Source organism: Aureobasidium namibiae, assembly GCF_000721765.1.
Source record: "Aureobasidium namibiae CBS 147.97 unplaced genomic scaffold scaffold_13, whole genome shotgun sequence".
Classification (NCBI taxonomy): Eukaryota; Fungi; Ascomycota; class Dothideomycetes; order Dothideales; family Saccotheciaceae; genus Aureobasidium; species Aureobasidium namibiae.
In genome coordinates, this window is record NW_013581196.1 from 579776 (window position 1) to 604160 (window position 24385).

Sequence of the window (24385 nt, forward strand, 5' to 3'; positions counted from 1 at the left end):
TCTCACGAAAAATTCTAGCTTGTAGAGTAGTTGGAGCCGAAGTTTAACTGGTATTGGGCGTGCCGGGCCATGCACTGACCACGTTGCTTAGACTTCGCAGCCCTACATGGCCGCTCAATCCTTCCTAGCAACAGCTCGCAGACATCTGCCTTCTCTGCCCCAACTTCAAATATCCCATTTGGGAAGTACAACTATCAAATTCACCCCATGGTACCATATACCATGACTGCCGCTCCGAGGATGCGTTTTACCATCCGCTCGGCATCCAAGTCCCGAGTCGACCGTTGCGCCCTCACAGAATCTGCTCGCTGCCCTACATACACTTCCGAAAACGGCATAGTTTGATCTCTCGATACTCTTACAGACACCCCCATCGATCTACGGAATATCCCCATGAACATATGACAATACCATCCATGGCCAGAACACTCCTATCTGACTTTGCTTGAGTGGGTACTGTCCTTGCTCTAGATGCAGGTTACCAGAAAGATCATCTTGCGACCTACACGGCTGCCCGCGATCCATGAACTCATGACAATACATAGCAAGTGTTTGCTTCTCATTGCCTCTGATCCGGAGAAATACTGTCATCATATCTCTTCCGCGCTGGCCCGTAATGTCGCTCGAATCGTTTCCCACTGCCGAACTACACAAAGCGTAGACCAGTCTACAAAAGCACGGCTGCCATGTGACAGTATGGCACCTCACCGTTGTCAGTGTACCTCGTGGCGTCGAGACAACATCTGTGTTCGTCAACGTGATTGCTTGTTGTTACTGACGTGCCACGGTCCACGGGAGAGCTTCGACCTTCAGCATCATCCATCACCTCCGCCCCATCGATCGTACCTTTAGGAAGGCTGGTTGCGGCCGAAGACTTGATCAAGTATGGGGAAAATCAACAGGACGAATTCTGATCAGGGATGAAAGTCTAGAACCCCGGCACTCGGTGATCGTAGTTACGTTGATGCTCGGTCTACATCTCTCCTTAGTGCTAGATGCCGCTACCCCGATACTTTGGTACGGTCACTTGGGCGTGAAGGTCAAGATTTACTCTGGACCCAGAAAGGCCTGAGCAGAAGTGAGAGCTGTCGAGGTACGCACCAGCTCCGATTTGCTACCATATTTGATCCATCTCCAGCGATTTAGTTGGACAAGATTAGCCGATAAGCTTCATTCTAGTTCATACTATCTTAGGAGAGCACGCCCCCCTTGTAGTCAGTCTAGTCTCGAATAAAGCATGGACGAAGATATGAATGGACATTGAAGAATGAAAGCGGTGATATTAACATTTGAACTAGTTGATTGACATTATGACAGCTGAACTTCATTCTTTTGACGTGACGCTCCACCTGCCAAACCACAGCAAGTGCACTCTGCTTTTTAACAAGTCCGTTCACTGCTTAGTGTACCATATCTGCAGCGAGCTTCGGTCTTCCTCTTCTCGGGCTTTCGGGTCATCGATGTCGTACTTCATGTGCTTTTCGTCACAATGTCGTCTCCTCATCCAGCCCCCTTGAGTACATAAACAGGAGAGCCACATTGATCATCATCCCATTCGATCACAGCTTCCATGGGAAGGCAGGCAAGGTGAAATTACCCATTGCCCAGGCCTTGAAGGCACCAGCAGCAGAAGCTGCTTGGACCACACCAGCAACGACAGGAGCGCCGTAACCGCCCATAGCTGCACTTTGCAAAAGACTGAACAGAGCATTGACACCCCAAGCAGACTGGAAGACCGCAACGAGGGAAGCTACCAAAAGGTCAGCGAAGGTTGGGCATTCAAGACTTGTACACATCCATACCAGCAGCGGGACCGATATTCGTGAAACCCAGCATGGTCAAGAAAGGTGTGGCTGCGGCCATGGGGAAGCAGAAGATGATGACAAACGTGACCAAAGCAGCGGCCATGAGAGTCGCTCCTGCGCCATGGAGCTTGCTGGCTTCCTCGTAGAGCATGGTGACGGTTTCGGCGTTGAGCTCGCGTCCTTTGGCTGTGTTGACTGGGTGGGTGAAATCAGCCAATGTGACATTTGTGATGGCTTTCGTGATGTCTTCGAGGTTGACTTGAGTAAAAAGCTTGTGGAGGCCGTCTGGAAGAGCGAGACCATTGGCGGCCATTGCGCTGGTATATGTGATTTAGGAGAGTCCAATGTGGTGGACGTGGTAGTTGGTTCGGGTGTTCGTGTTGAGAGTTTGGTCGATGGAGCCCATTTTCGGGAAGGCGCGACCAGAAGGCGCGAGAAGCTGCAGGCAGGCGCAAAAGTGATACAAGCTGACTGCATGCCTTCCATGCGCAGCTATGCGAAGCTATTGATCCGCGATGAGACACCTTTGTTTATGAACAAGTGTATTTGCATGTCTATGTTGGATGTATGTATATCTGGCTATGCTTGTTAAAAATTCAGGGGTATCTTCCTTCTCCAAAAATGCAGCCAACAGTCCCAACGCCATGATCGTCTTTCACCACCAGTCTCAAGCCAGGACCTCACCGCGGAGTTCAGCACTCAGCTCCTCGAGACTTCCCTCGCCCAGGTTGTCAAAGCCAGTGAAACCCTCTTCGACAACCCACTTCTGGTGGTTCTTCTCCAATACCTCGCACGCAAGACCAACAACGAGAAGGCCGGGCGGTCTCGAGCCCTCTTCTTCGACTGCGGCACATACGTATTCAAGTGTGGTGCGAATGACCCTCTGGTCGGTGCAACTTGCTCGCTCGATGACTGCGCAAGGCGTGGTTTTGGGGTAGTTCTTGCCTTCGGCAACGAGACTGTCAATGAGAGCGCTGAGTCTGTGCAGAGACATGAGGAATACGCAAGTCTGATTTGCCAGGTAGGCAGGTGGGTCAGGGGCAGCTCCCTTACGACCAGTACCAGTGCAGATCAAAACTTGATCACTAACAGCACGGTGGGTGACAGGAATCTTGGCGAACAAGGGAGCACTGAGAGCAGAGGTAATGCCGGGCAACACACTGACTTCGAAGCCTTCACGGCGGAAGAAGTCATACTCCTCAGCACCACGTCCATACAGGTAAGGGTCTCCCTGCTTCAGGCGAAGGACTGTTTGACCCTTCTTTGCTGCTGCAAGGCCGAGAGACAGAAGCTCTTCTTGAGCGGCCTCGGCATTTCCAGGGAACTTTCTCGCAATGTGGACAGGCGTGCGTCTAGGGATCAGGTCAAGAACTGGGGCTGGGACCAGCTTGTCGGCAAGAATAACGTGGGCACCACGAATCGCCTTCAACGTCAGTCCAGTCAAGAGATCCGGATGACCAGGACCAGATCCAGCCAGAATGATGCGACCTTTGCGGGTTCTGGAGTCAAGAGTTCCAGGACTGAGCAGAGGAGTACTGGCTTCAATAGCAGCTTCCTGGCTATATGAAGCCAAGACAGCATCAACATCGGCGTCGGTAATGGCAGCCAAACGGCGTAGCGGCCAATACTCGCAGATCTGAGAAAGCCAGCGCATACGTCTGGTTTTGGCAGCCTCGAGGTCGGTAGGTGTGATGAGCTTGTTGAATTGAGCATTCTGTCCAGCATCCTCCTCTTCGGCCTCCAAGTCCATAGCCAATTCGCTAGCGTGGTCCTCCTCCCAGATACGACGACGGATCATACCGAGTCTTTCGACAGCAGTACCGAGATCAGAGGGTAGAGCAGCGGCAATCTCACGTCGAATGCGAGAGGCCAGTTTACAGCCCTTGCCGGACGTTGTGACACCAATCTGCAGAGGACCTGACGAGTGTGTAGATAACAGGGTGAAGGTGCAAAGGTTCGGAGCGTCGGCAACGTTGACGGGGATTCTCAGTCTGCGGCAGAGTGTAGAGATGGATATACCTGAGACAGAAATTAGCACTGCTTGCGAGATCCGACAGTCGAGTCCAACTCACCCAGAGCACCTTTGCCTGCCGTCGTGACAAAGACGGCATCCACAACGTTGTCCACCTCATCTCTTCCAAGACTCGTCAAGTCTGTGTCCTGGAACTCTCTCTTGATCCATTCCACCTTGCCGTCCTCAATCTTCTTTGCCAGTGCATAGTGTATTTGGGCGTCTTCGGGTGCGATGATCTTGGGTACTGCACCAACTTCGAGTGCTCTGTTGCAACGTGCACCAGCCAGAGGGTTGGATCCAACAATCAAGTGGACATGGTTGACCGAGTCAACAGCAGTGAGCAATGCCGGGGTGGCCATGTTGACAGCAATCGCCTCCTGTTGTTTCAAGCTTCGGATGGATATATAAAGTCGTTTGGTGTCGAAGAAGAATGAACTGTCTCTGAAACAATGAATAAGCGGAAAACCAAAGGAGTGGCAAGTAGTCGGCAGTATAAATGGCAAATATGTCAATCCTTTCCAAGGAGAAAGATAACAAAGAAACCAAGACTCGTATCATTTGGTTTGGTGGTACATTTTCTCTCGGCCTCCCAAAACCAAAGCCCGATAACGCGATGCCGCGATAACGCAATTGCCTCCGTCCAATGGCCGTCTTGTTATTGGTCGCCCCCGCCATTTTCTTGCCGCAGCCCTTTCCCGCGACTTCAACACGCTTTCCCACCAGATCTGTTGCATCACGATTTGAATGATAAGGAACCAATCTTATAAGTATTTCGCTATGTTATAAGTGATGTCTTGAGTCACACTAACATCTACGTCAGTCTTGAGAGACAAGGAGGATAAAACAGCTGCTAGGCAATGTATTCTGGACACTACCTTGTTAGTAACAACCAAACGTTCTCTATCCTCCCCCACTACAGATCTCCGATCTTCCGCCAAGAACGTGCGATAGTGGCCGGCCGCGGAGAAGAAGGTCAACAACTTCCTCAGCGGAGAAAGGGCGTTGTTCAATTCCCATCACGAAAATTGTTGACAGCACATCTGAATGTGAACACGTCCATCAGGACATGCTTTCTCGTCTTTACATTTTGGGAGTCAGGATTGTCTAGACGTGTGGTTCGACGAATGAAATGATATTCTCCCGCTAGCAATGTCTACATCATGCCAACAACTCCCGCCAAATGCTGTTGATAAAACTAATGCCTTCTTTACGGAATGTATCCTTCTCGACAAAGCTAGCAGTGGCATTTAAGACCATATTCGTAGGATTCTCGATGCTATACTGAGGCCAGTGAGCCAAGCCCGTACCACTAGTCGTGTTGACACCATTCGGGTTGTGTGTGCCCACAAAGTTGGCATATGACTTGCCGATGCTAGTACTCAAGGTCCTGTAATGCTGGTACTGCGGCAAAAGCCCCATTGCACCCGAGATGTTCTGGAAACTGAACATGACATTGTCAAAGTGCTTCACTGAGCCGGGTACAGTGGCATTGTATAGAGGTGTGTCGAAGCGGTAGGAGAAAACTTTCTGGCCAGCTTTCGTGTAGAGCTCTGCCGTCCTGCGTCGTTGTGCTATCATGACGAGATCACCTCCAATTGCAGCAGAGCGCCGCCATTGCTGTCCGTATTGAGGATATGTAACATTCGCATGGTTGGAGTATGGAGGCTCTACGGCAGGCTCGTTTGGGTAGAGTTGCAACAGCTTTCTAATGCTGGAGGGAGACAAGGCGTAGTTGCGCCAGTAGAAAAGAGAATTGTAGACATCCAGTGTGGTGTTCAGGTTCTGCACGCTGAAACTGACGCCTTCATCAGTATTTGCACCGGTAAGCAGCGGTATACGAATGAACTTGTTCTGGGCCAAGAGAGACGAAGGGTAGTCTGTGAGGAAGTCGCCATCAACGATTGGGTTCCAGACAACAGTATAGTTCGAAGCGAACAGCGCCTCTGAACTGAGATTACGGAGACATGCAAGTTGAGATGGACTGGTCCAGGTTCTAGGACATCCAACCGTCCTCGTGAGATTATCAGTGGCAGCAGAGTAGAAGGGCAAAGTATTTAAACTTGCACCTTCAGGTCCACCAGATTCTAGGATCGCAGCTTGGAACAGATTGTCGTTGCGGCCATCATAGCTGGTTAAATGCAGACCAATACTCTGAGCACCCTGTAGCAAAGTCACAGTCAGCATAATCTCAAGAGAAGCAGAACAAGGATACAAACAGCGCTTTCTCCCCATACAGTGACTCGCTTAGAGTCACCGCCAAATGAGTGTATGTTTTCTTGGACCCATCGCAGGCCAAGTCGCTGGTCGAGTAGACCTGCATTCGAAGAACCTTCGGCATGGACGACCGGAGTGTTGAGAAAGCCCCACACGCCGAGTCGGTAATTCATGCTGACCGCAATGAATGGGTTATCGGTTTGGGTCGAGGCTTGGACAATGCCACTCAGGTTATACTGCTGATCAGCGGTGCTGCCCAGAGTCAGACCGCCGCCGTATATCCAAACTAGAACTGGCAGGATTTCGTGCTCGTGTCCAGACGGACGTACGACTATACAGATTAGCTGAGACAGGGCATGGTAGAGGGTACAAATTACCATTAATGGTCAGACAATCTTCACTCAGATTGAAGTTGCTCCCATATTGATAACAGCTGTAGCCAAAATGAGAAGCATCAAAGACACCTTCGAAGGATGTGTTTATGGACTGAGGCCATCTGAAACGTAAGTCACCGAGAGGAGGTTGAGCATAAGGAATGCCTAGAAAGAAGTCCTGGTTCCATTCAGGGGAATGTCGACCCTGAAGGGTTCCATTCTTAATTGTGACGACAGGTGAAGATGCAGAGATACATGCAGGCAGAAAGACGGCCAGCGAGAGGATGGACAACGGGCATCGCATCTTGAAGGATTTGGATTGATAGAGAGAAGAGTAGGAGAAGCAGAGCATTAAAGCTTCGTGGCCAGAAGACCGAACCTAGTATGTGGACCTACATGATGGCTCGAGAACAAGACAAGTGGATGGAAAAACTCTCAGACCAAAAGCAATACTCAACCGGACTCATGATGGCTTGGCCTGGCAAACGGCACATATAATGCATGCAGAAGCGGAGAAACTGGAGGATATGGCGGGGGAGCGACGAGATGTGGCGCAGATCACTGACTATCAAAGAGCGGAGAGAGGTGCTGATCGGACTGCTGTTACTCTACCTTCGATGGCGTTCAGTGCATGATTGAAGTTGTGTGTAGAGTATAGCGAGTCCATAGAGGAAGAGGTGGGAGGGAAAGGAGATGGATGCAGACATGTGGCTTGGCACAAATATCAAGATACGTCATGACTGATGCAATCACTTCCACATGCAACATTTCCTTCTAGTACATCATTCTCGTGCAATTTAACAGGAGAAAGACACAGGCATAGGAAGAGATGCTTCCATCATGCCGCAAGGGCGTCTTTGCAGCGGCCCTGTCACGATCTGCCTACGGTAGCAGAGTGCCGCATAGATTGTCGCCTTCATGGACTCGAGGCCCTGTCACCAAGCACTTGCAGAGACACCAATCACAGTTTCAACCCTTAGTACCGCCGTCGCCAGAATCGCTAGGCAAGCCTGTCGCAGCAAAGCAGTACCGTCGAACACGAGCCCTCCTCAAGAGATTGATTCAATTGGGCATCTTATCCGCCACTGTCCTGGCAGTCGACAGCTACTTCTTCGATGCCGTCGTTACACGCTCCGCCCGCACATTCAAGACTGGTCTCGTTGTTGCCCTCGACTACAAGATCAACTTCCGCGCAAACCCTCCCTTCGCCGACTCGATAGCCGATGTCCACCACCGCAGTGCTGAACGCCTCTTCCACCTTCTTCGCAACAACGGTGGTCTTTACCTCAAAATTGGACAAGCCATTGCTATGCAGAGTGCTATTCTGCCTCCCGAGTTTCAAAAGATGTTCGCTTCCATGTTTGACGACGCCCCTCAGAACTCTTGGGAGGATGTGAGGCAGGTCATCAGGGAAGATTTTGGAAAAGATGTCGAAGAAGTCTTTGGTGTGAGCTTCGACGGTGTCCAGGGCGACAAGGGTATCATGGAGAGGACAGCAAGAGCTAGTGCCAGTGTCGCTCAAGTTCATTGGGCCCGTCTGCCTGACGGAAGAGAGGTCGCCATCAAGATCCAGAAGCGAGAAATTGAGAGACAGGTCGACTGGGATCTGTGGACCTTCAAGGTCGTCTCAAAGATCTACACGTGGTGGTTCGATATCCCTCTCTACACCCTGGTGCCCTACATTTCTGAACGCCTGATGCTGGAGACCGACTTCGTTAACGAAGCCAACAACGCCAGCGAGATGCGAGACCTCATTCAGAACGAGCCTCGTCTTCGTGGTAAGGTCTACATCCCGAAGGTCTACCGCGAACTCAGCTCCAGACGTGTCATGACTGCCGAATGGATCGAGGGTGTAAGGCTGTGGGACAAAGAAGGCATCGAAGCAACCTGGCACGGTGGCTGGCGTAAAGGCAGCCCCGGTGCTGGTGGAGAACTTCTCCCTCCTCCCACAAATGTCCAACTATCGAACGATCCCAATAACGAGAAACTCAAGCCCAGCCGCGATGACTGGCGCGGTGCGAACAAAAAGGGAGGTCTCGGCCTCAACTACAAGCCCGTCATGGAAACAATGGTGTCTCTCTTCTCCGCCCAAATGTTCCTCTGGGGTCTCGTCCACTGCGACCCCCATCCCGGCAACATCTTCATCCGCCGCCTCCCCAACGGCAAACCCGAACTCGTCCTCATCGACCACGGCCTCTACATCCGCATGTCCCCCGAATTCCGCCACGACTACGCTCTGTTCTGGAAATCCCTCATGACCTTCGACAACGATACCATTGGCCGCATTGTAAAGGGCTGGGGCATCAATTCTCCAGACCTATTCGCTTCTGCAACGCTCATGCGTCCTTACACCGGCGGCGACAACAGCACCAGCGAAAGCATAAAGAAACTCACAAAAGCAGAACAAAAAGCCCGCGCCTACGAGATGCAAATGCAAATGCGCAACGGCATCCGCCAAATCTTGGGCGACGAAAAGAAGTGGCCTCAAGAACTCATCTTTATCGGTCGCAACCTTCGCATCGTGCAGGGGAATAATCAATTCCTGGGTTCGCCTGTCAACAGAGTGAAGATTACTGGGCTCTGGGCGTCTAGGGCGCTCACTGAACAACCACATCTTACCATTTCTCAACGCTGGAAGTATTATGCCAATCATTTGGTCTTTAGGGCTGTGCTGGTTGGTACGGATGTGTGGTTCTGGTATGCGAAGATCAAGCAGTGGTTTGGATTGGGCAAAGGTATGGATGCCGATATCGAGGAGCAGATGAGGGCGGTGGCTGGGGATATGGGTATTGAACTTAACCATGGCATCTTTGAAGGATAGAGGAAAGCTAGTGGTGCCACTTCATAGAACATGTTTCTCATCTCCCTTCTTTCTTGTTAATGTATAGTCATTTCATCTACGCGTGTCGACAACGCAAACATCAACTCCCGCATGAACCACCACGTTAGAAAATGTAGCTGTCAATTTTGGCTTGCCTCAGACTGATTGTGGAACTGTACATAATTCATAAGGCTAGCGATAAACAAACAGTGTTGGTGTGTAGAGTGCATGTGCAGATAGCCCGACAATCGGCTTTTCCGGCGCGAGACAGGTAAATCAGGAGCGTGAATTTGGTCGTAAAGCAGATATGAAAGGCGGCGTGAATTAGATAGCAAACAAAAAGGGTATGGGGTATAATAATGGTTGTGCAAGAAGAGAAGATTCGACGGCAAAGACAGGGGATGGGAGGGCGAGGTCGTTCGGGATAGTGTGATGAGGGCGAGGCGGTCTTCACATGACAGAACAACTGCTTTGCTTGTCGCCTTTGACATTCTTGACCTGTAGGGCGACGCGAGCAGCCTCGGTAAAGGCTTCGTTGACTCCGCGATTCTTCATGGCCGAGCACTCTGCGCTCACGGTTAGCATGTCCGTCGGACGTGTGTGCCTTATATTCGAAACATACCAAGATATCTGAGCGCCTTGATCTTCTCGGCTACGGCAAGCCCGCGCTTGTAGTCGATCATGGGACGTTTGGGCTCTGTTGACTCTTCGTCGTCGTTCGCTTGCTCTCGCAAATCGCACTTCAAGGCTACGAGGACGAGCTTGACGCCAGGGCAGTTTTCGGCGATTTCAGCTACCCATTTCGATTCGACGTTCTCGAGCGAGTCCGGTGAGTCAACCTGTTAGGGGAATTGTTAGGCGAGATTGCGGATGGAACGCGGTCGCAACGTACGCTGAAGCAAAGCATGATGGCGTGCGTGTCGTCGTAGGAGAGGGAGCGCAAACGGTCGAACTCTTCTTGGCCGGCGGTATCCCAGAGGGAGAGTTCTACGTGAACGTTGTCGATGAAGATGTCGTGGACATAATTTTCTGAGTCGCGTCAGTGTTGAGCAAAGAGCGATTGTGTTCAAGAGGCGGTACCAAAGACGGTGGGTTCGCTGTGAGCGGGAAGCCGGGTTAGCGATCAGCGGTTGGCACGAGGGTGCGAGTCGTCTTACTAGACTGTAGGGAAATATCTGGTCGCGTGTTAGCAGAGTCGCAAGGGCTGTTGTAGCAGGTGTTTCATACCCTCTCGTGAAGACGTTTAATAACGAAGTCTTTCCGCAAGCACCGTCGCCTCTGGACACGGCAATGTATCAGTATAACTAGTCGCAGACGGATTCCGGATATGAGATCAGACGCACAGCAGGACCAGCTTGCGCTGGACAGTCTTTGTTCCACCACAAAGAGGCATGTCGAGAGGCGGATGTTGGTTGGTAGAGGGAGTGGCTGAACAGAGGGCAGCGAGCTGAGGGCGTGGTCGTGGGCGGGTGGTGGTTTAGTGCGTCGGCGGAGGCTGGGGATGATGGCGTAGAGTTTGGCTTGATCCGAAAGCTGACGTACGAGAGACGACACTGGACAGGGCTGATCGACCGGCGATTGGGGCTGAGGCAGATGTCGATGGATAGCAATAGGAAGTCAGGTCGTGGTGGAGGAAGACACGAGCAGACTCGACGTCGATGCGAACGTTGATAATTCAACAGCATTGGCTCTGACTCTGGTTGCTACGAGCGAGCGAGATCACGGTTGGAACGGCTTGCTTTAGAGCTACGCACAAGCCACCCACCTGTACCCCGACTTCTAGTCGCAACCACTCCGCACTCCAGCGACAGTCTTGCCTGTGGCCATGGAGAACTTCACCCTAAGCCCACTGAGTCTGGATCTGTGTTTACTCTCCCAATGCTGAAGTCTCGTCTGATCTTGTTGCGGTCGATATGCTTGGAACGTCTCGTCTGTTGCTCTGCGGCTGCCATGCTCGAGATAAGTCTGTTGTCCAGGCCTCTTGGCACATGTTCCAGGCATATCTCGGCTCAACTCTGATATACTGCGCATTCAGAGATGCTCTCTGGCACTGTAGATGGCCACATAGATAGCCGAGTAGCGGATGCTCTGGGTAAGCTGTACATGTTCAGCGAACTTGTAGAAAGAACGAACCTCAAACTGGAGAGCAAGCGAAAGTCGCTAACGCCAAGCCTCTTATCTTATCGGAGGACAACACCGTCATCAAGCGCGGAGCTCGCTTTCACTTGTTTGCCTGGCCATAGTCGTGCAGAGTACCGTCCACCGGATTCTGAATCTTGTGCTTCGTCGATACTCACCGCGCCTCTCGTGCTACCCATCACTGTACCTCGTGTACAAGATTCGACCTGTCGACTTCCCTTCACCGCACGACAAGCCGCCACAATGTCCGACGACGATGATTTCATGCAGGACTCTGACCAGGAGGAGTACGGAACATGCGCTACACTCACCTATGCAGCCAACCAGACCGCTGACTGTTGCCCAGCTACGATTTCGAGTACGAAGATGAGGACGAGGACCAGGGCGGCGACGTTGACATCGAGAACAAATACTACAATGCCAAGCAGATGAAGGCCGAAAGTCCAGAAGAGGCCATCGATGAGTTTCTGGGTGTTCCTGCTCTCGAAGAGGAGAAGGGAGACTGGTGTGTGCCGCTGCCCTTGTCCGTCGACACCTTGGACTGACACAAGCCAGGGGATTCAAAGGCTTGAAGCAGGCCATCAAACTCGAGTTCAAGCTCCGTCGCTATGATCAAGCCGTCCAACACTACCAGGAGTTACTCACCTATGTCAAATCAGCCGTCACGCGCAACTACTCGGAAAAGTCCATCAACAACATGCTCGACTTCATCGAGAAGAACGCAGAGGATGACGCTGCCAACAAGTGCATGGAGCAGTTCTACTCCAAGACACTCGACTCTTTCCAGAGCACAAATAACGAGCGTCTCTGGCTCAAGACAAACACAAAGTTGGCCCGTCTCTGGCTTGATCAGAAGGACTACCGTCGCCTGACCGATAAGGTGCGCGAGCTACACAAGGCCTGTCAGTTGGAAGATGGTTCCGACGATCCAAGCAAGGGCACATACTCGCTCGAAGTCTACGCTCTCGAGATTCTCATGTACGCCGAAACTCGCAACAACAAGCGCCTGAAGGTCCGTGTCGACATCTCATGATTTTGATTGACGCCGTGAGCCGCCAGCTAATCTTACCGTCTCATTTTAGGCCCTCTATCAACGCGCTCTCAAGGTCAGATCGGCCGTGCCCCATCCCAAGATTATGGGCATCATCCGAGAATGTGGTGGCAAGATGCACATGAGTGAAGGTTCGGGAACGCCACGCTTGCGCCTTTTCACACCCCATTGCTGACCCCCTCGCGCAGAAAATTGGAAGGAGGCTCAATCCGACTTCTTCGAGTCGTTCCGCAATTACGATGAGGCCGGCTCGTTGCAGAGAATCCAAGTGCTCAAGTATCTGGTCTTGACGACCATGCTTATGGGTTCCGATATCAATCCCTTTGATTCGCAGGAGACCAAGCCATACAAAAACGATCCTCGTATCGCTGCCATGACCGAGCTGGTCGATGCTTATCAGCGAGATGACATTCACCGGTACGAGTCAATCCTGCAGAAAAATAAGGATCTGTTGGCCGACCCCTTCATTGCCGAGAACATCGACGAGGTCACGCGAAACATGCGCACAAAGGCCGTTGTCAAGCTGGTTGCTCCTTACACGCGTTTCCGCCTCTCCTTCATCGCCAAGCAGCTGAACATCTCCATCCCAGAGGTCCAAGACATCGTAGGCTTCTTGATCATGGATCAGAAGCTCCACGGTAAGATCAACCAAGAAGCCGGAACTGTCGACATTGAGAGCAGGGCAGACTTGGATCGCATGCACGCAGTCACGGACTGGACCTCAGCGGTTCGTTCACTGGCTGCGTTCGTCTTGAACGATGGTGAGGGTTTCAAAGGTGACGATGGGGCGCTTTCCATGGGAAATCCCGAGACGTACCTCACTCCCTCCTCGCAGCGGACCAGTATGCCTTCTGGGAAGCGCAGGTTTCAATCCCGGGTCCCAGGTTGAGCTCATCTCGACATGACTTGCATACATCTCGGGTGTCATCCAATCACGGTCCTTTGCTCTGCCTCCACACCATGCCTCCACAATAATGCCACAAATATGCAACGGATGGCGTACCTGGCGATACCCGGAACGTTATTTGGAAGAACTATTATGCGCCCCATCGCTTGCGCATGCTGCTGACACAAAGCGGCCTATGCCCCTCTCCTCCCAACCTCCCTCTGGGCGTTTTTTGTGCTCCCGTCAGCGATTGACGAGATATCGCTCGTAAACAGCTCCTTCCATCAATACGCTCCGGACAGTTATGGGCACCAACGGTTTTTTTCTTTTCTCGCTCAGTGGTAGCACAAGCATTAATATCCTTGACCAACACAGACAGGTCTCATCTCTGAGGGTGGGGCGGCGGGTTTTGAGTGTGTGATAGCTCGAGCAACGTGGATAGAAGGCCAACAAAATAACGAAGTACAATGATTAGTTATTGAGAACCCGACGCAAAGGTCGAGATAAATTAAAGACATGGCGAGAGATGTTGCATGGGATCATCCCGTGCTCGTAAGCTTGCAGGCAAACAACAGGTCTTGCCGACGAGAGACAGGTTAAAGAGCTTGCATGCTGCATTGTCGTGTAGTCAAGTCTTTGTACTACTAGGATGAACACATAGCTCTCCGCTTTTTCGGAGCCGCCCAATGATCTACTGCGGCCCGGAAGCTCCTGATCGGTTAGTTGGCATCAAACCCAGCCTACCATCGACGAACCCTGTGCGCTCAGATTAGTTACCCACTCTGTCGGGTCATGGAGCACCCACTTCGCTCAGTCTCTCGACCTGTCGCATTTTGCTCCTAAGAGACGCTGTTCGAAGTTAGATTCCCACTCTGCGTGCTACTTCAATCACAATATGCACTTGCAGCGTCAGGGACTTGACACCGTCGTTCAAATCGCTCAAAAGCTGTCGTGATCTCGTATCTGGACTCGGAGTCAGCGTGCCGACCTTTCGTCGACTTGGATCATCTCAGAGACAATGCATTTGGCCTTGTCCTACTCGAAAGATCAGCCTCTGTTTCACAGTGCAAGCTTGGTGATGGTTTGATGTGCATGAGGCGCCGAGTCTAGTGGTTTTCTAGATTGGCTCCCAGCGGTGCAGCAGTCCCAGTCGATTGCCACGCTCCATCTTCGTGACCCGATCGGATATGTATGCTCTGATACATTCTTTTTTATCCCGGCACGCGCTTTCGGTGCCTGGCAGGAGTCAAGCCGCATGACCTATACTCCCATTCGTCTCTCTTCATATAGTGGCTCCTGTATCCTCTCGTTCTACCGCAGCAAGGGAACCGAACTTTTGATCAACCTTTCCCAGACTTACGGATCCCTTTCTTTTCTACTCGCACCGTCGTGCCAGTACCTCTCCGGCTTCCTGCACCTCAATCTATCACGTAGGGGACAAGGCTATTGTGTGAAAAAGCCATCCACCCCTCACGCCCACGACCTGCGTGATAGACCTCCTGCTACCTTTGCTGCTTTCTCCTTGTTCTGTCCTTCGCGCATCTCTTCCATCATTCTTTGCTTCTCAAGCTGTCCGCCTGCCTGCTCTTCGCTTGCTCTTACTTGCCACGATCGGCGTATTGATCAGCACGACACATTCAATCGCTTAACATAGACCGACTACTGTCGCCATGTATACGTATGTGGGAGTGCCCAACTACTACCAGGGCGACCAGATGTATCCCTATGGCGATTTTCCGTCATACACCACGTCGTACCGGCCAGCAGAGATGCAGATGCCAATGCGGCCATCGGCGCTTGGAATGCCCGAGCTTCATCATCATCAGCAACACTATCACCAGCCCTTGGTTGACCACTCTCCATACATCCACAGTCATCAACACCATCAACCCTCACCGCCTCAACACACGCCTGCAGTCATGGCCTATTCGCAGTCGGAAGATGAAATGGCACAGCTCCAGAAGTTGTCAGCCGAGTTCCAGCCTGAGGTGACGGTGAGTTTGCTCCCTTCCCCGCACCCGCCCGGGTCGTTTCGTTGCACAAGCTTTCGGACCCCGTGTTGACTGACTTGTTTATCAGGGACCTCTTGTTGGCGAGAAACAACTGACCAGTGCTCTCATCGAAGAGTATGCTGCTGCCGATCCAGTCTATCGCACAAAAACTTCGGTGCGATTTCATCGACTCTTACTCATCATCACATGTCTAATGTTTCTGTGACAGGCACTTCCTCTCAAGTACTCTCACTATCGTACTACTCGTGGTGATGGAAGATGTGGTTGGAGAGGTGAGCGACAGTTCTTGTCCTTTCACTCAAAGAGAAATTCTGACATGTGTTAGCCGTCGCCTTCGGCTATTTCGAGAATCTCTTCCGCGCCGGTGACAGACACAAGTTCTTGGAGGAGGAAACTCGTCTCAAGTCGTTGGGCAATGTCATCAACATGGCTGGCTACAGCCAGTTCATCTGGGAAGATTTTGCCGATGAAATATATGCTCTGTTGCGCAAATGCATGTCGGCTTCCTCGGCCAACTCTGAAGCCTTTCTACTTGAGCACTTCAACAATGAAGAGATTCAAAATCAGATCATCACATATCTGAAGGTATGTGATACAAGGATTCGAGTGGCGCAATCACGTACTGACCCCGGTAGACCCTCACCTCGGCTTGGATGAAGACTCGTGCCAAAGACTACGCTCCTTTTGTGCTCCCCCACACCGTCGCCAGTTACTGCGATGCCAACATCGACCCTCATCAGATCGAGATTGACCACCCTGGAATGCAAGCTCTGACTGATGTCTTGCTCAAGCCCGCTGGTATCGCTCTGGAAATCATCTACCTCGATCGTAGCGCTGGTGTTGAGGTGAACGCGCATCAGTTTGCGCCCGACCTCACTCATGCCCACACCATTCGCCTTCTCTACAGACCGTAAGTCATCATTGGTTGCTCCCTGCATCACATACTAATGTCAGTTCCAGTGGTCATTACGATATACTGTATCAGCCGGATCAAATCTTCTCGCAGCCCCCGCCAAGTCAGCCTATCGCTGTACCCACATACTTGCAGTCTTCTCTCCACCACTACGAGGAACCTGTCATGGATCTTGGCATGTCCGACTTCATGACCATGATTCCTGGCATGTCACTGCTGTCCAACCAATCCAACTGGATGCCCAACCGGTTCTATGGCGTCTCCGACTATTCTGCCCCCGCTGCTGCGGTGCCATCTGTGCCAGCTCCGGCACCATTGCCTGTTCAACACCACGCACCACCTCCTGTCATTCCCATTGCCACTCCAGCCTACGTGCCCGCCGTTCAGACTCCTTCGCCTACTGCAACAGTTGATCACACCTTCTCACCTGTATCCCAGACCACCTTCTTCAACTACGACCAGCTGAGCTATGGCGGCAAGGGAAACTTCAGACCATCTACTCACATGTTTGAGCAGAATGGACAGAATGTTATAGATGCAACTGCTCAAAACTCTGTCTGTCAAACAGCTCAGTTCAAGCAGTAAGTCATGCAAGCAGTCTTGTCCAATTTCGAGTATCTAACACTCTATAGTTCCCACTTCAACCGCACACACTTCTTGAACCCCGACTTCCATCCCGATGAATGGGATCCTAGCAAGGAATACATCGTTCCCAACCCGCGTGGCAAGAGTAAGTTGGGCCGTTGATCGTGCCCAACTTTCGTCTGCACCGGCAAACCGATCGTCTACAACAGTTCGACGCAACCACTATTCGGAACCTCCACTCGTTTCAAATCGACAGCCACAGCAGCCCCAGTTTGACGACGTAACGACATAAGACATAACTCAGGGTCACCCCTTTTTTTTTTTAATCTCTGCTTCTTCTCTTGTTAGAACTCAAGTCATTCAAGTCGCAACCAAGTATCATTTAGCGAAGGCGTTCTCAGTGCGTCTTTGGTGCATTTCCTTACTTGCTTTTCCTTCTCTCTTTTTTCTGGGCAGTATCTACAGTTGAAGCGTTCGAGGGGGTTTATGCGAAGGTTGTCATGACGATATGTCTTAACGCCTGCGGACTCTCGTAAGAGGTCCGACTAAAAAGATCAAGGGAGTTTCGAGAATCATCACTCCTGCTTTTCGGACACGCAGGGCCAGGGGTCGATAGGATGTTGTTTTCTTTCTCATAGCTAGTTTCTAAATCTAACAATCGAACCTCTCCACTCGATGTTCCCACTCGGAGTGTCGCGACTCGCGTGAAGAAACCTGATTCACCAACATTTACGACTGCCGATTTACCTCACCGTTCAGAAGAAACTCTAACAAATCATATGCTATTCTCGGATGGGCATTGAGCAGCACCTCATTGCGTGTTTGAGGCTATCGAAAGTATGGGTCATGGCTCACTGTCCATGCTCTCCAGCCATGCTCCAGCCTCCAGCCACCCTTCGCTGTCAAGCTTGGAGCAGCTTCGGACCGCACCGTACCCGTGATTCTGACAGAAGTATGAACAATTTGACAGCTCATCAAATTTCTGACCAAATCCGGACCACTCTCAAAGTGTTTGTATATTGCCTCGCTTCTTCCGGAAAGTTGCGCCCTTCAGACCAAAGCCATGTCGAGATGACCTTTCCTTGGCGCACCCGTCGCGATCTCGCATCACTTTACAGATTGTTGAACGTCACGCATGTCTAGATCGATGGGTCCCTTGAATCATTAGCACATACAGTAGTCAAAAAGAAGGGCAAAAGGTAGATAGATTGGATGACTAGGCTGAGAGATCAAAGACTGACAAGCCAAGAGAGAGGCGGGACAGATCATTCTTCCGGCCAATCATCACACGTGTCGGCTATGTCTTCTTGAAGACGCGCTTTCCTTTTCGCAATCGTCCGGTGCATCGTTCCTTCCGTCGATTGGGCCCGAACAGATCCCGGACTTTGTCACTCTCCCTGTCTCTAGACTCTGTGGATTGAATTCATCTATCTTACATGAGAATAGGAGGTGGACAACGTTCAATGCCATCCTGCAAGAAATTTGTCAATCGGGTGGGTCGTCTGCGTACATCGTTCTCCCTGACATAGGGACGTCTTCACAATACACGCCGTCACCAGTACGTTCGGCAGGCACCCAATGCGTGTCTCTTTCCTTGCAGCATCCAAATTCTGTATGCACAAGTCTATTCAGCCAACACGATCGAGAGACTCATCGACAGATGTGATCCTCCATGACTTGACAACATCTGTCTACGTTCTCTGGACGAATCTCGGTCATCTGTCAGAATACTCAGGGCTCTCAAAGGATGCGGGTCGGTATCCTCACCCATTCCCGAAATCGAGATGGCGCCAATGCAAGTAATATATTGCGCAACTCGAGCGTCAAGCGCGTCTTGCCAAAGCCACCTTTTCCTCCCCCCGTCGATCAGTCGTCTGGATAGTGCTGCTTGTTGGAATTGCTGGATTTTCAATATCCACGACCCGCGCGCAAAATACAAATGATGCCTGAACGATGACTAAGGATCAAACCTGAAGGGTCCGCCGTCCCCCCGGCGCGAATGGCATCAGCATCATTTATTGGCGCCCATGCAATGCACCTTTTGCGCCGAACACCGCGCTACGACAATTGCTGGTATGTTCTCGTTCCCTTCCGGTTTCACGCCCCCCTGTTCCCACTGTGTGGCATCACCTGGAGAAATCTCATGATCGATTTGATTGTTTTCTTGACCTGTCATCATGTCTTTGAAGGATCACCTCGGTACAGGACCTCTCGCCTGGGACCTTGATTCTGTGCCCCTGGTTGCTTACATCCCAACATGGAGGGTCGGATCTCTTCTCCAGCTGTCTTGGGTCATCAGTCCGCTGTCTCGGAGGAAGAACTCGATCTCCAGGTATGCTGCACGTCGACTAACACAGAGACCTTAGATCTGGGCCGTGACGTTGAAGTGGAAGTAGAACCGCAAGCGTGAGCTGCCGGTCCCTTGCTTCGGATCCGAAAGCTGTGTTTGCAACTGAGACACGTGTTTGCCGAAAAACGACAATCGCCTCACGCGTTCTCTGCTGCAAGGGAGTTCGATGCAATCCGCCGTCGATGGATCAGTCACCTCAAACCCCTTCCAACGGTTCTGGCAAGGGTGGTCGCATGTTTCAGAAGCCGATAAGCAAGTCTGATGACTCCAGACTTCAGATGTTGAAGTTCGAGCTGCTGCTATCCGCTGCGAACGAGGAATCAGAGTGATCTTGCATATTCGTGTTGCTTCTTGGTTCGAACTTGAATGGTCTTTGCGCTGCATGGATCAGGCTGTCTGGGTTTCCGATCTCTCGCTAATGCAATGTACACGATGTCTGCGAGATTGACAGGTATGCAAGCCTTTGTCTGTGTTCGAATATGAAACGTTCGAACTACATGCTAAATCTCTCGGGTCTCGAGCCAATATACCCCATACAGATCAGAGAGGTTCGATGAGGGACTTCCAGCATCCCTGTAAGCTCGCTGAGAGGTTACAAGACCGTGGCTTCTGCCGAACCATTGGGACTCATGAGCTATTTGTGGTTCCTCGTCTTGTCATTCGCCAACTAATTACGTCGCCTCCGATCAAGTACGATCACCATCTCCGCCATCGAGGTGGTCGTGAAAATTCGTGCAGAACGACCGAGTCTCGCTAGTGTCTGGGTTAATTCTGCCCTTGATCTCAATCCCATTCAAACCCACGCCAGCAACGAGGATGTGTATGCTTAAGCCATTGAAAGCACTCGACACTGATGCTCGCTATCGAGAATATTCGGTTCTGATCTTCTTGCCTGTTGGTCTTCTGTAGCAGATACAAGAGAATATGTCAACGATTCTCGAGATCAACACATACTGAAATGCTCGACAAGGAGCTTGATTGGCGAGACGTTTGTTCAAAACGACCAAGTACTCGAGGTATACAGGATAACCCTGCTCTCGCCTGGATTTCTGTAAAAACATACGCCAGCGACGACAGTGTATACAATTTTCCTTCAAAATCCTTACTCCCAAGCGACATATAGCTCTGCTACTGGCTTTGATAGATGCTGTTCGTCAAATATGGCCCTCCAGAGCGTTCCAAGAGCTTTTTCTATGTACAACTTATCAGACGGTATCGTATTTATACATTTACACCGTGCTCTGCTGCGAAAGAAGTCATTGAGAGAACAACTTTACTATTTATGTTTTTGAGGCTTGTAAAAGTCTCAGTGCACACGCGCAATGCATGCCTACCTTAATATACCATAACTTGCTCGATCATATGCACTTAGCCGCGCTCTGCGATCATATTCGTCTTTTACAATAAGAGTATATATATTGACAGAGCGACCGCACCTCCATCAGTCAACAGCCAGTTCACGCAGTGAACTAGATCAATCAGACCTGCCGGGGTAGCTCAATCGGTAGAGCGTGTGGCTCTTATCTTCTCTGATATTCCCAACCTCAAGGTCGCGGGTTCGAGCCCCGCCTTCGGCTATTCCTACACAAACGTTGACATCACTTTTTGTTCCCGCAACGCTGGTTGTACCGGGACGTGTTTTTGGGGTGGGTGGTGAGAAAAAAAAAAATTCCTGGTGGACCCTGACTTGGCGGACAGGGTCGGCGTCGGACTTGGGATCTGATGTCTCATCCCACTCCTCAATATTGTCACTTTCTCTTCCATGAGGTTGTTGCAATTCATGTTAGAGGAACCAAGTACGAGTATTCAAGCAATAAAGGGCGTCATCTACAGCCCATCCGAGAAGCTGATGGTGATTATGAACGTATAACCCAGCGATTCAGACAGACTGGAAACTCGAGGTTGAAGCATACAGGCAGCCTTAAGCAGGAGCGACACGAGATGATTAGGGCATAGTTATAGATGATGCCGAAGTTTGTTCACTGCTGGAAGAAAGCATTATTGATTCCTATCTATCATATCTCATAAGCGTCCCGAAAGAATCTCTTGTCTATCCGTCTACCCTTCATGCACCGTTCTGCTTGATCTTCTGAGGCTCGACGTTCCAGATCATCTCGGCATACTCCTCGATACAACGATCGGCGGTGAAGAAACCCATGCGGGCAACTGCGAGAATGGTCTTGTGGAGCCAAGCCTCCTGGTCCTTGAAGGCCTCGTCAATGGCATCGTGGGTCTTGCAGTATGCTTCAAAGTCGGCAGAGGTCAACCAGTGATCGTGGTTGACGACGGTGTTGGTCAGGGCGGAGAACTCGTCTGAGTGGCCAAACATGCCATCATGAATAGCATCAAAGACCTTCTGGAGACCATCATCAATCAGGACACCTTCGTAGGTGTGTTGATGACGGATATCCTCGACGTCCTCGGCCAAGTTACCGAACAAGAAGATGTTGTCCTCACCGATTTCTCTGGTGATCTCAATGTTGGCACCATCGCATGTTCCAATAATGAGACCACCGTTGAGGACAAACTTCATGTTCGAAGTACCCGAAGCCTCAGTACCGGCAGTCGAGATGTGCTCACTGATATCAGAGGCAGGTGCGATGATCTCACACTTGGACACATTGTAATCTTCAATGAAGATGACCTTCAAGGCATCACCAATCTCAGGGTCGTTGTTGACAACTCTGCCAACCTCGTTGACAAGATGAATGATGCACTTGGCCATCCAGTAACCAGGAGCAGCCTTGCCACCGAAGATGGAAACTCTGGGCTGCATCTTCTTTCTCTCCTCTGGTGACATGGCCTTGAGAGCTAAGTAGCGGTGGATGACACCGAAGATGTTGAGCTGCTGACGCTTGTACTCGTGAATACGCTTGACCTGAATATCGAACAGGGCTGCAGGGTTAACCTTCACGCCAGTAGTCTCCTTGATGTAGTTAGCAAGACGAGTCTTGTTGGCAAACTTGATGTCCTGGAATGCTTTGCGGAACTGCTTGTCGTCGGCATATGTCTCGATCTTGTGCAAGAGAGTAAGATCCTTCAAGAAGTCATAGCCACCAAGCTTCGAAGCAATAAGCTCGGACAGCTTAGGGTTGGCTTGATGCAGCCAACGACGAGGAGTGATGCCGTTGGTGACGTTGGTGAACTTGTCTTGACCATAGATCTTGACAAAGTCCTTGAAGATGGTTGTCTTGATCAGGTCGGAGTGCAGCTCTGCTACGCCGTTGACCTTGTGAGAACCAACGATGGCGAGGAAAGCCATGCGAATCATCTTTGGGTTGGACTCCTCGACGATGGAAACACGAGAAAGCATGTCACGGTCCTTGGGGAAGGTACGCTCGACATACTGCAAGAAGTGCAGGTTGATCTCGTAGATGATCTCAAGGTGGCGGGGAAGCAGATGCTGGATCAATGGGACAGACCATTTCTCGAGAGCCTCTGCCATGACGGTGTGGTTGGTATAGCCGAAAGTGTTTACAACAATGCTCCAAGCAGTGTCCCAGTCAAGACCTTCGTTGTCAACCAAGATACGCTGCAGTTCGGGGATGGCAAGAGTCGGGTGGGTGTCGTTGAGCTGGATGGCAATCTGGTTGGGGAACTCCTTCCACGCCTTCTTCGACTTCTTGAAACGGCGGACAATGTCATTGAGCGAGGCAGCACACCAGAAGTACTGCTGCTTGAGACGAAGCTCCTTGCCACGGTCAAGGCTGTGTTGCTGTCAGTGGGCAGTTCATTGCCGATCGACAGGCTCAACTTACTTGTCGTTGGGGTACAAGACGGCAGAGATGGTCTCGGCTCTCATCTGGTCATGTACAGACTGCTCATACTCGCCAGAGTTGAACTTTTGGAAGTCGAACTCGCCGCTGGCGGCCTTGCTGGACCATAGACGCAAGTTGTTGGTAGTAGGCGTGTTGTAGCCAGGAATCGGTACGTCGTAGGCATTGGCAGTTACTATCTCGCCATTCTCCCAGACCGAAACCTGTCTTCCGTTGTCATCGTTGTACTTGCGAACATTACCGTAAAACTGGATGTCGACCGTAACGTCGTGTCGTGGGAACTCCCAAGGGTTGAAGTCGAGCCAGTAGTCGGGAACCTCGACTTGGTAGCCATTGATGATCTCCTGCTTGAAGATACCATATCTGTATCTCAGACCGTAACCCCAAGCGGGGTAGTCGAGCGAGGCAAGACTGTCCAGGAAACAAGCCGCAAGTCGACCAAGACCACCGTTACCGAGAGCAGCATCGCGCTCAATGCCAATGACATCTTCCATACGGAAGCCTAGATCAGCCAGGCCCTCTACTCAAGAGTTAGACCCGCCATATGTGATGTGCAGTTGCATTCCATACCTCTTGCAACATCTTTGAGACCAACGTTGAGCATAGCATTGTCCAAAGCTCTTCCCATCAAAAACTCGAGAGACAGATCTGTGTCCGTCAATAACAGTGCTGAAGCCGAAGGGTGCCAATCTTACAGTAGACACGCTTCTGATCAGCAAAGGTGTGGCTCTGCTGCGTCTTGTTCCAGTCAATGATCAAGCGGTCACGGAACGCCAAAGCTGTTCCACCGTAGGCAGCGCTACGATCCTGGTCAGCAACGTCTCTTGTCCAGAGGGACGGCTAGACCAACCCTTCATCGCAGTTGTAAAGTGAGCGAGCGAGAGTTGTCTCGATATGACGGATTGCTGCAGCCTGCCAGTGCTGTTAGAACTGTAGGGTTTGTGTTTGTTGCAGGCTCTGGTACCTCGAAGTCCTCCTTGTTCTTGAAGCCTGAAGCACTCTGCTCGGGTCAGTGCCGGTTCGGTTTCAGGTCAACGTTCGGGCTCGGTCATACATGTTTCTTCCAGCTAGAACATTCGTGTTAGTATATGGCTTCCAGAGTATTGCATTTCTGGCTGACTTACGCAGACTTCTGAGCATCTGGGATCTCGGCTTCAACGCTCTTGATGTCAGATGCACCAAAGCCAGTAATTGTACGCTTGTGCTTAGGCCTTGTGATGCCTGCAGGCCCAATGGGACCCGAGAGCTCAGCCACTGGAGCTGATGTTGATGGTCTGCGTGAGCGGACGGTAGGTGTAGTGGCCATGGCGATTCTGTCACTGTGATGCAGAGAATGAGGGGAATTGAGGGGTACGAGGGGCAGCTCGAGCTGACTGCAACCAGGAAGGTGATGGACAGGGGAAGGAAGACGATGAAGTGAGGAGAAGGACGAAGAGAAGACGTCG

The 24385-nt window shown here is 51.2% G+C and overlaps 9 protein-coding genes across 9 annotated transcripts; 4 read left to right on the forward strand and 5 right to left on the reverse strand.

The window, feature by feature from the left end:
- Nucleotides 1-1559: 1559 nt before the first annotated feature.
- On the reverse strand, nucleotides 1560-2118 carry M436DRAFT_51169 (uncharacterized protein; the record flags this gene model as incomplete). The annotated part of the gene is made up of 2 exons (XM_013570016.1): nucleotides 1560-1750; nucleotides 1803-2118. 2 exons carry the CDS (start codon nucleotides 2116-2118, stop codon nucleotides 1560-1562), a joined length of 507 nt encoding a protein of 168 aa, XP_013425470.1.
- A 354-nt stretch (nucleotides 2119-2472) lies between these two features.
- On the reverse strand, nucleotides 2473-4178 carry M436DRAFT_51204 (uroporphyrin-III C-methyltransferase-like protein; the record flags this gene model as incomplete). Its single annotated transcript, XM_013570022.1, has 2 exons — nucleotides 2473-3824; nucleotides 3878-4178. The coding sequence occupies 2 exons, from the start codon at nucleotides 4176-4178 to the stop codon at nucleotides 2473-2475; spliced, it is 1653 nt and encodes a 550-aa protein (XP_013425476.1).
- A 799-nt stretch (nucleotides 4179-4977) lies between these two features.
- Nucleotides 4978-6711, reverse strand: M436DRAFT_74503 (carboxylesterase; the record flags this gene model as incomplete). The annotated part of the gene is made up of 3 exons (XM_013570243.1): nucleotides 4978-5979; nucleotides 6036-6364; nucleotides 6411-6711. The coding sequence occupies 3 exons, from the start codon at nucleotides 6709-6711 to the stop codon at nucleotides 4978-4980; spliced, it is 1632 nt and encodes a 543-aa protein (XP_013425697.1).
- A 525-nt stretch (nucleotides 6712-7236) lies between these two features.
- M436DRAFT_51557 (ABC1-domain-containing protein) lies at nucleotides 7237-9228 on the forward strand (the record flags this gene model as incomplete). Its single annotated transcript, XM_013570080.1, has 1 exon — nucleotides 7237-9228. One exon carries the CDS (start codon nucleotides 7237-7239, stop codon nucleotides 9226-9228), a length of 1992 nt encoding a protein of 663 aa, XP_013425534.1.
- A 450-nt stretch (nucleotides 9229-9678) lies between these two features.
- Nucleotides 9679-10621, reverse strand: M436DRAFT_51565 (uncharacterized protein; the record flags this gene model as incomplete). The annotated part of the gene is made up of 7 exons (XM_013570081.1): nucleotides 9679-9794; nucleotides 9851-10067; nucleotides 10121-10257; nucleotides 10309-10325; nucleotides 10386-10403; nucleotides 10456-10506; nucleotides 10572-10621. The coding sequence occupies 7 exons, from the start codon at nucleotides 10619-10621 to the stop codon at nucleotides 9679-9681; spliced, it is 606 nt and encodes a 201-aa protein (XP_013425535.1).
- Nucleotides 10622-11610: 989 nt separating this feature from the next.
- M436DRAFT_65570 (CSN2 COP9 signalosome complex) lies at nucleotides 11611-13307 on the forward strand (the record flags this gene model as incomplete). Its single annotated transcript, XM_013570142.1, has 5 exons — nucleotides 11611-11654; nucleotides 11714-11872; nucleotides 11923-12379; nucleotides 12450-12549; nucleotides 12607-13307. The coding sequence occupies 5 exons, from the start codon at nucleotides 11611-11613 to the stop codon at nucleotides 13305-13307; spliced, it is 1461 nt and encodes a 486-aa protein (XP_013425596.1).
- A 1931-nt stretch (nucleotides 13308-15238) lies between these two features.
- On the forward strand, nucleotides 15239-16466 carry M436DRAFT_15169 (cysteine proteinase; the record flags this gene model as incomplete). The annotated part of the gene is made up of 6 exons (XM_013569934.1): nucleotides 15239-15298; nucleotides 15384-15470; nucleotides 15525-15588; nucleotides 15642-15901; nucleotides 15952-16226; nucleotides 16277-16466. Coding segments are annotated over 6 exons (936 nt in total), but the record flags the coding sequence as incomplete, so codon positions are not given.
- A 2525-nt stretch (nucleotides 16467-18991) lies between these two features.
- M436DRAFT_65572 (uncharacterized protein) lies at nucleotides 18992-19493 on the forward strand (the record flags this gene model as incomplete). The annotated part of the gene is made up of 2 exons (XM_013570143.1): nucleotides 18992-19146; nucleotides 19211-19493. The coding sequence occupies 2 exons, from the start codon at nucleotides 18992-18994 to the stop codon at nucleotides 19491-19493; spliced, it is 438 nt and encodes a 145-aa protein (XP_013425597.1).
- A 1736-nt stretch (nucleotides 19494-21229) lies between these two features.
- M436DRAFT_51203 (glycosyl transferase) lies at nucleotides 21230-24246 on the reverse strand (the record flags this gene model as incomplete). The annotated part of the gene is made up of 8 exons (XM_013570021.1): nucleotides 21230-22871; nucleotides 22923-23463; nucleotides 23511-23588; nucleotides 23636-23739; nucleotides 23791-23852; nucleotides 23905-23940; nucleotides 23995-24007; nucleotides 24065-24246. 8 exons carry the CDS (start codon nucleotides 24244-24246, stop codon nucleotides 21230-21232), a joined length of 2658 nt encoding a protein of 885 aa, XP_013425475.1.
- Between the last annotated feature and the right edge of the window lie 139 nt (nucleotides 24247-24385).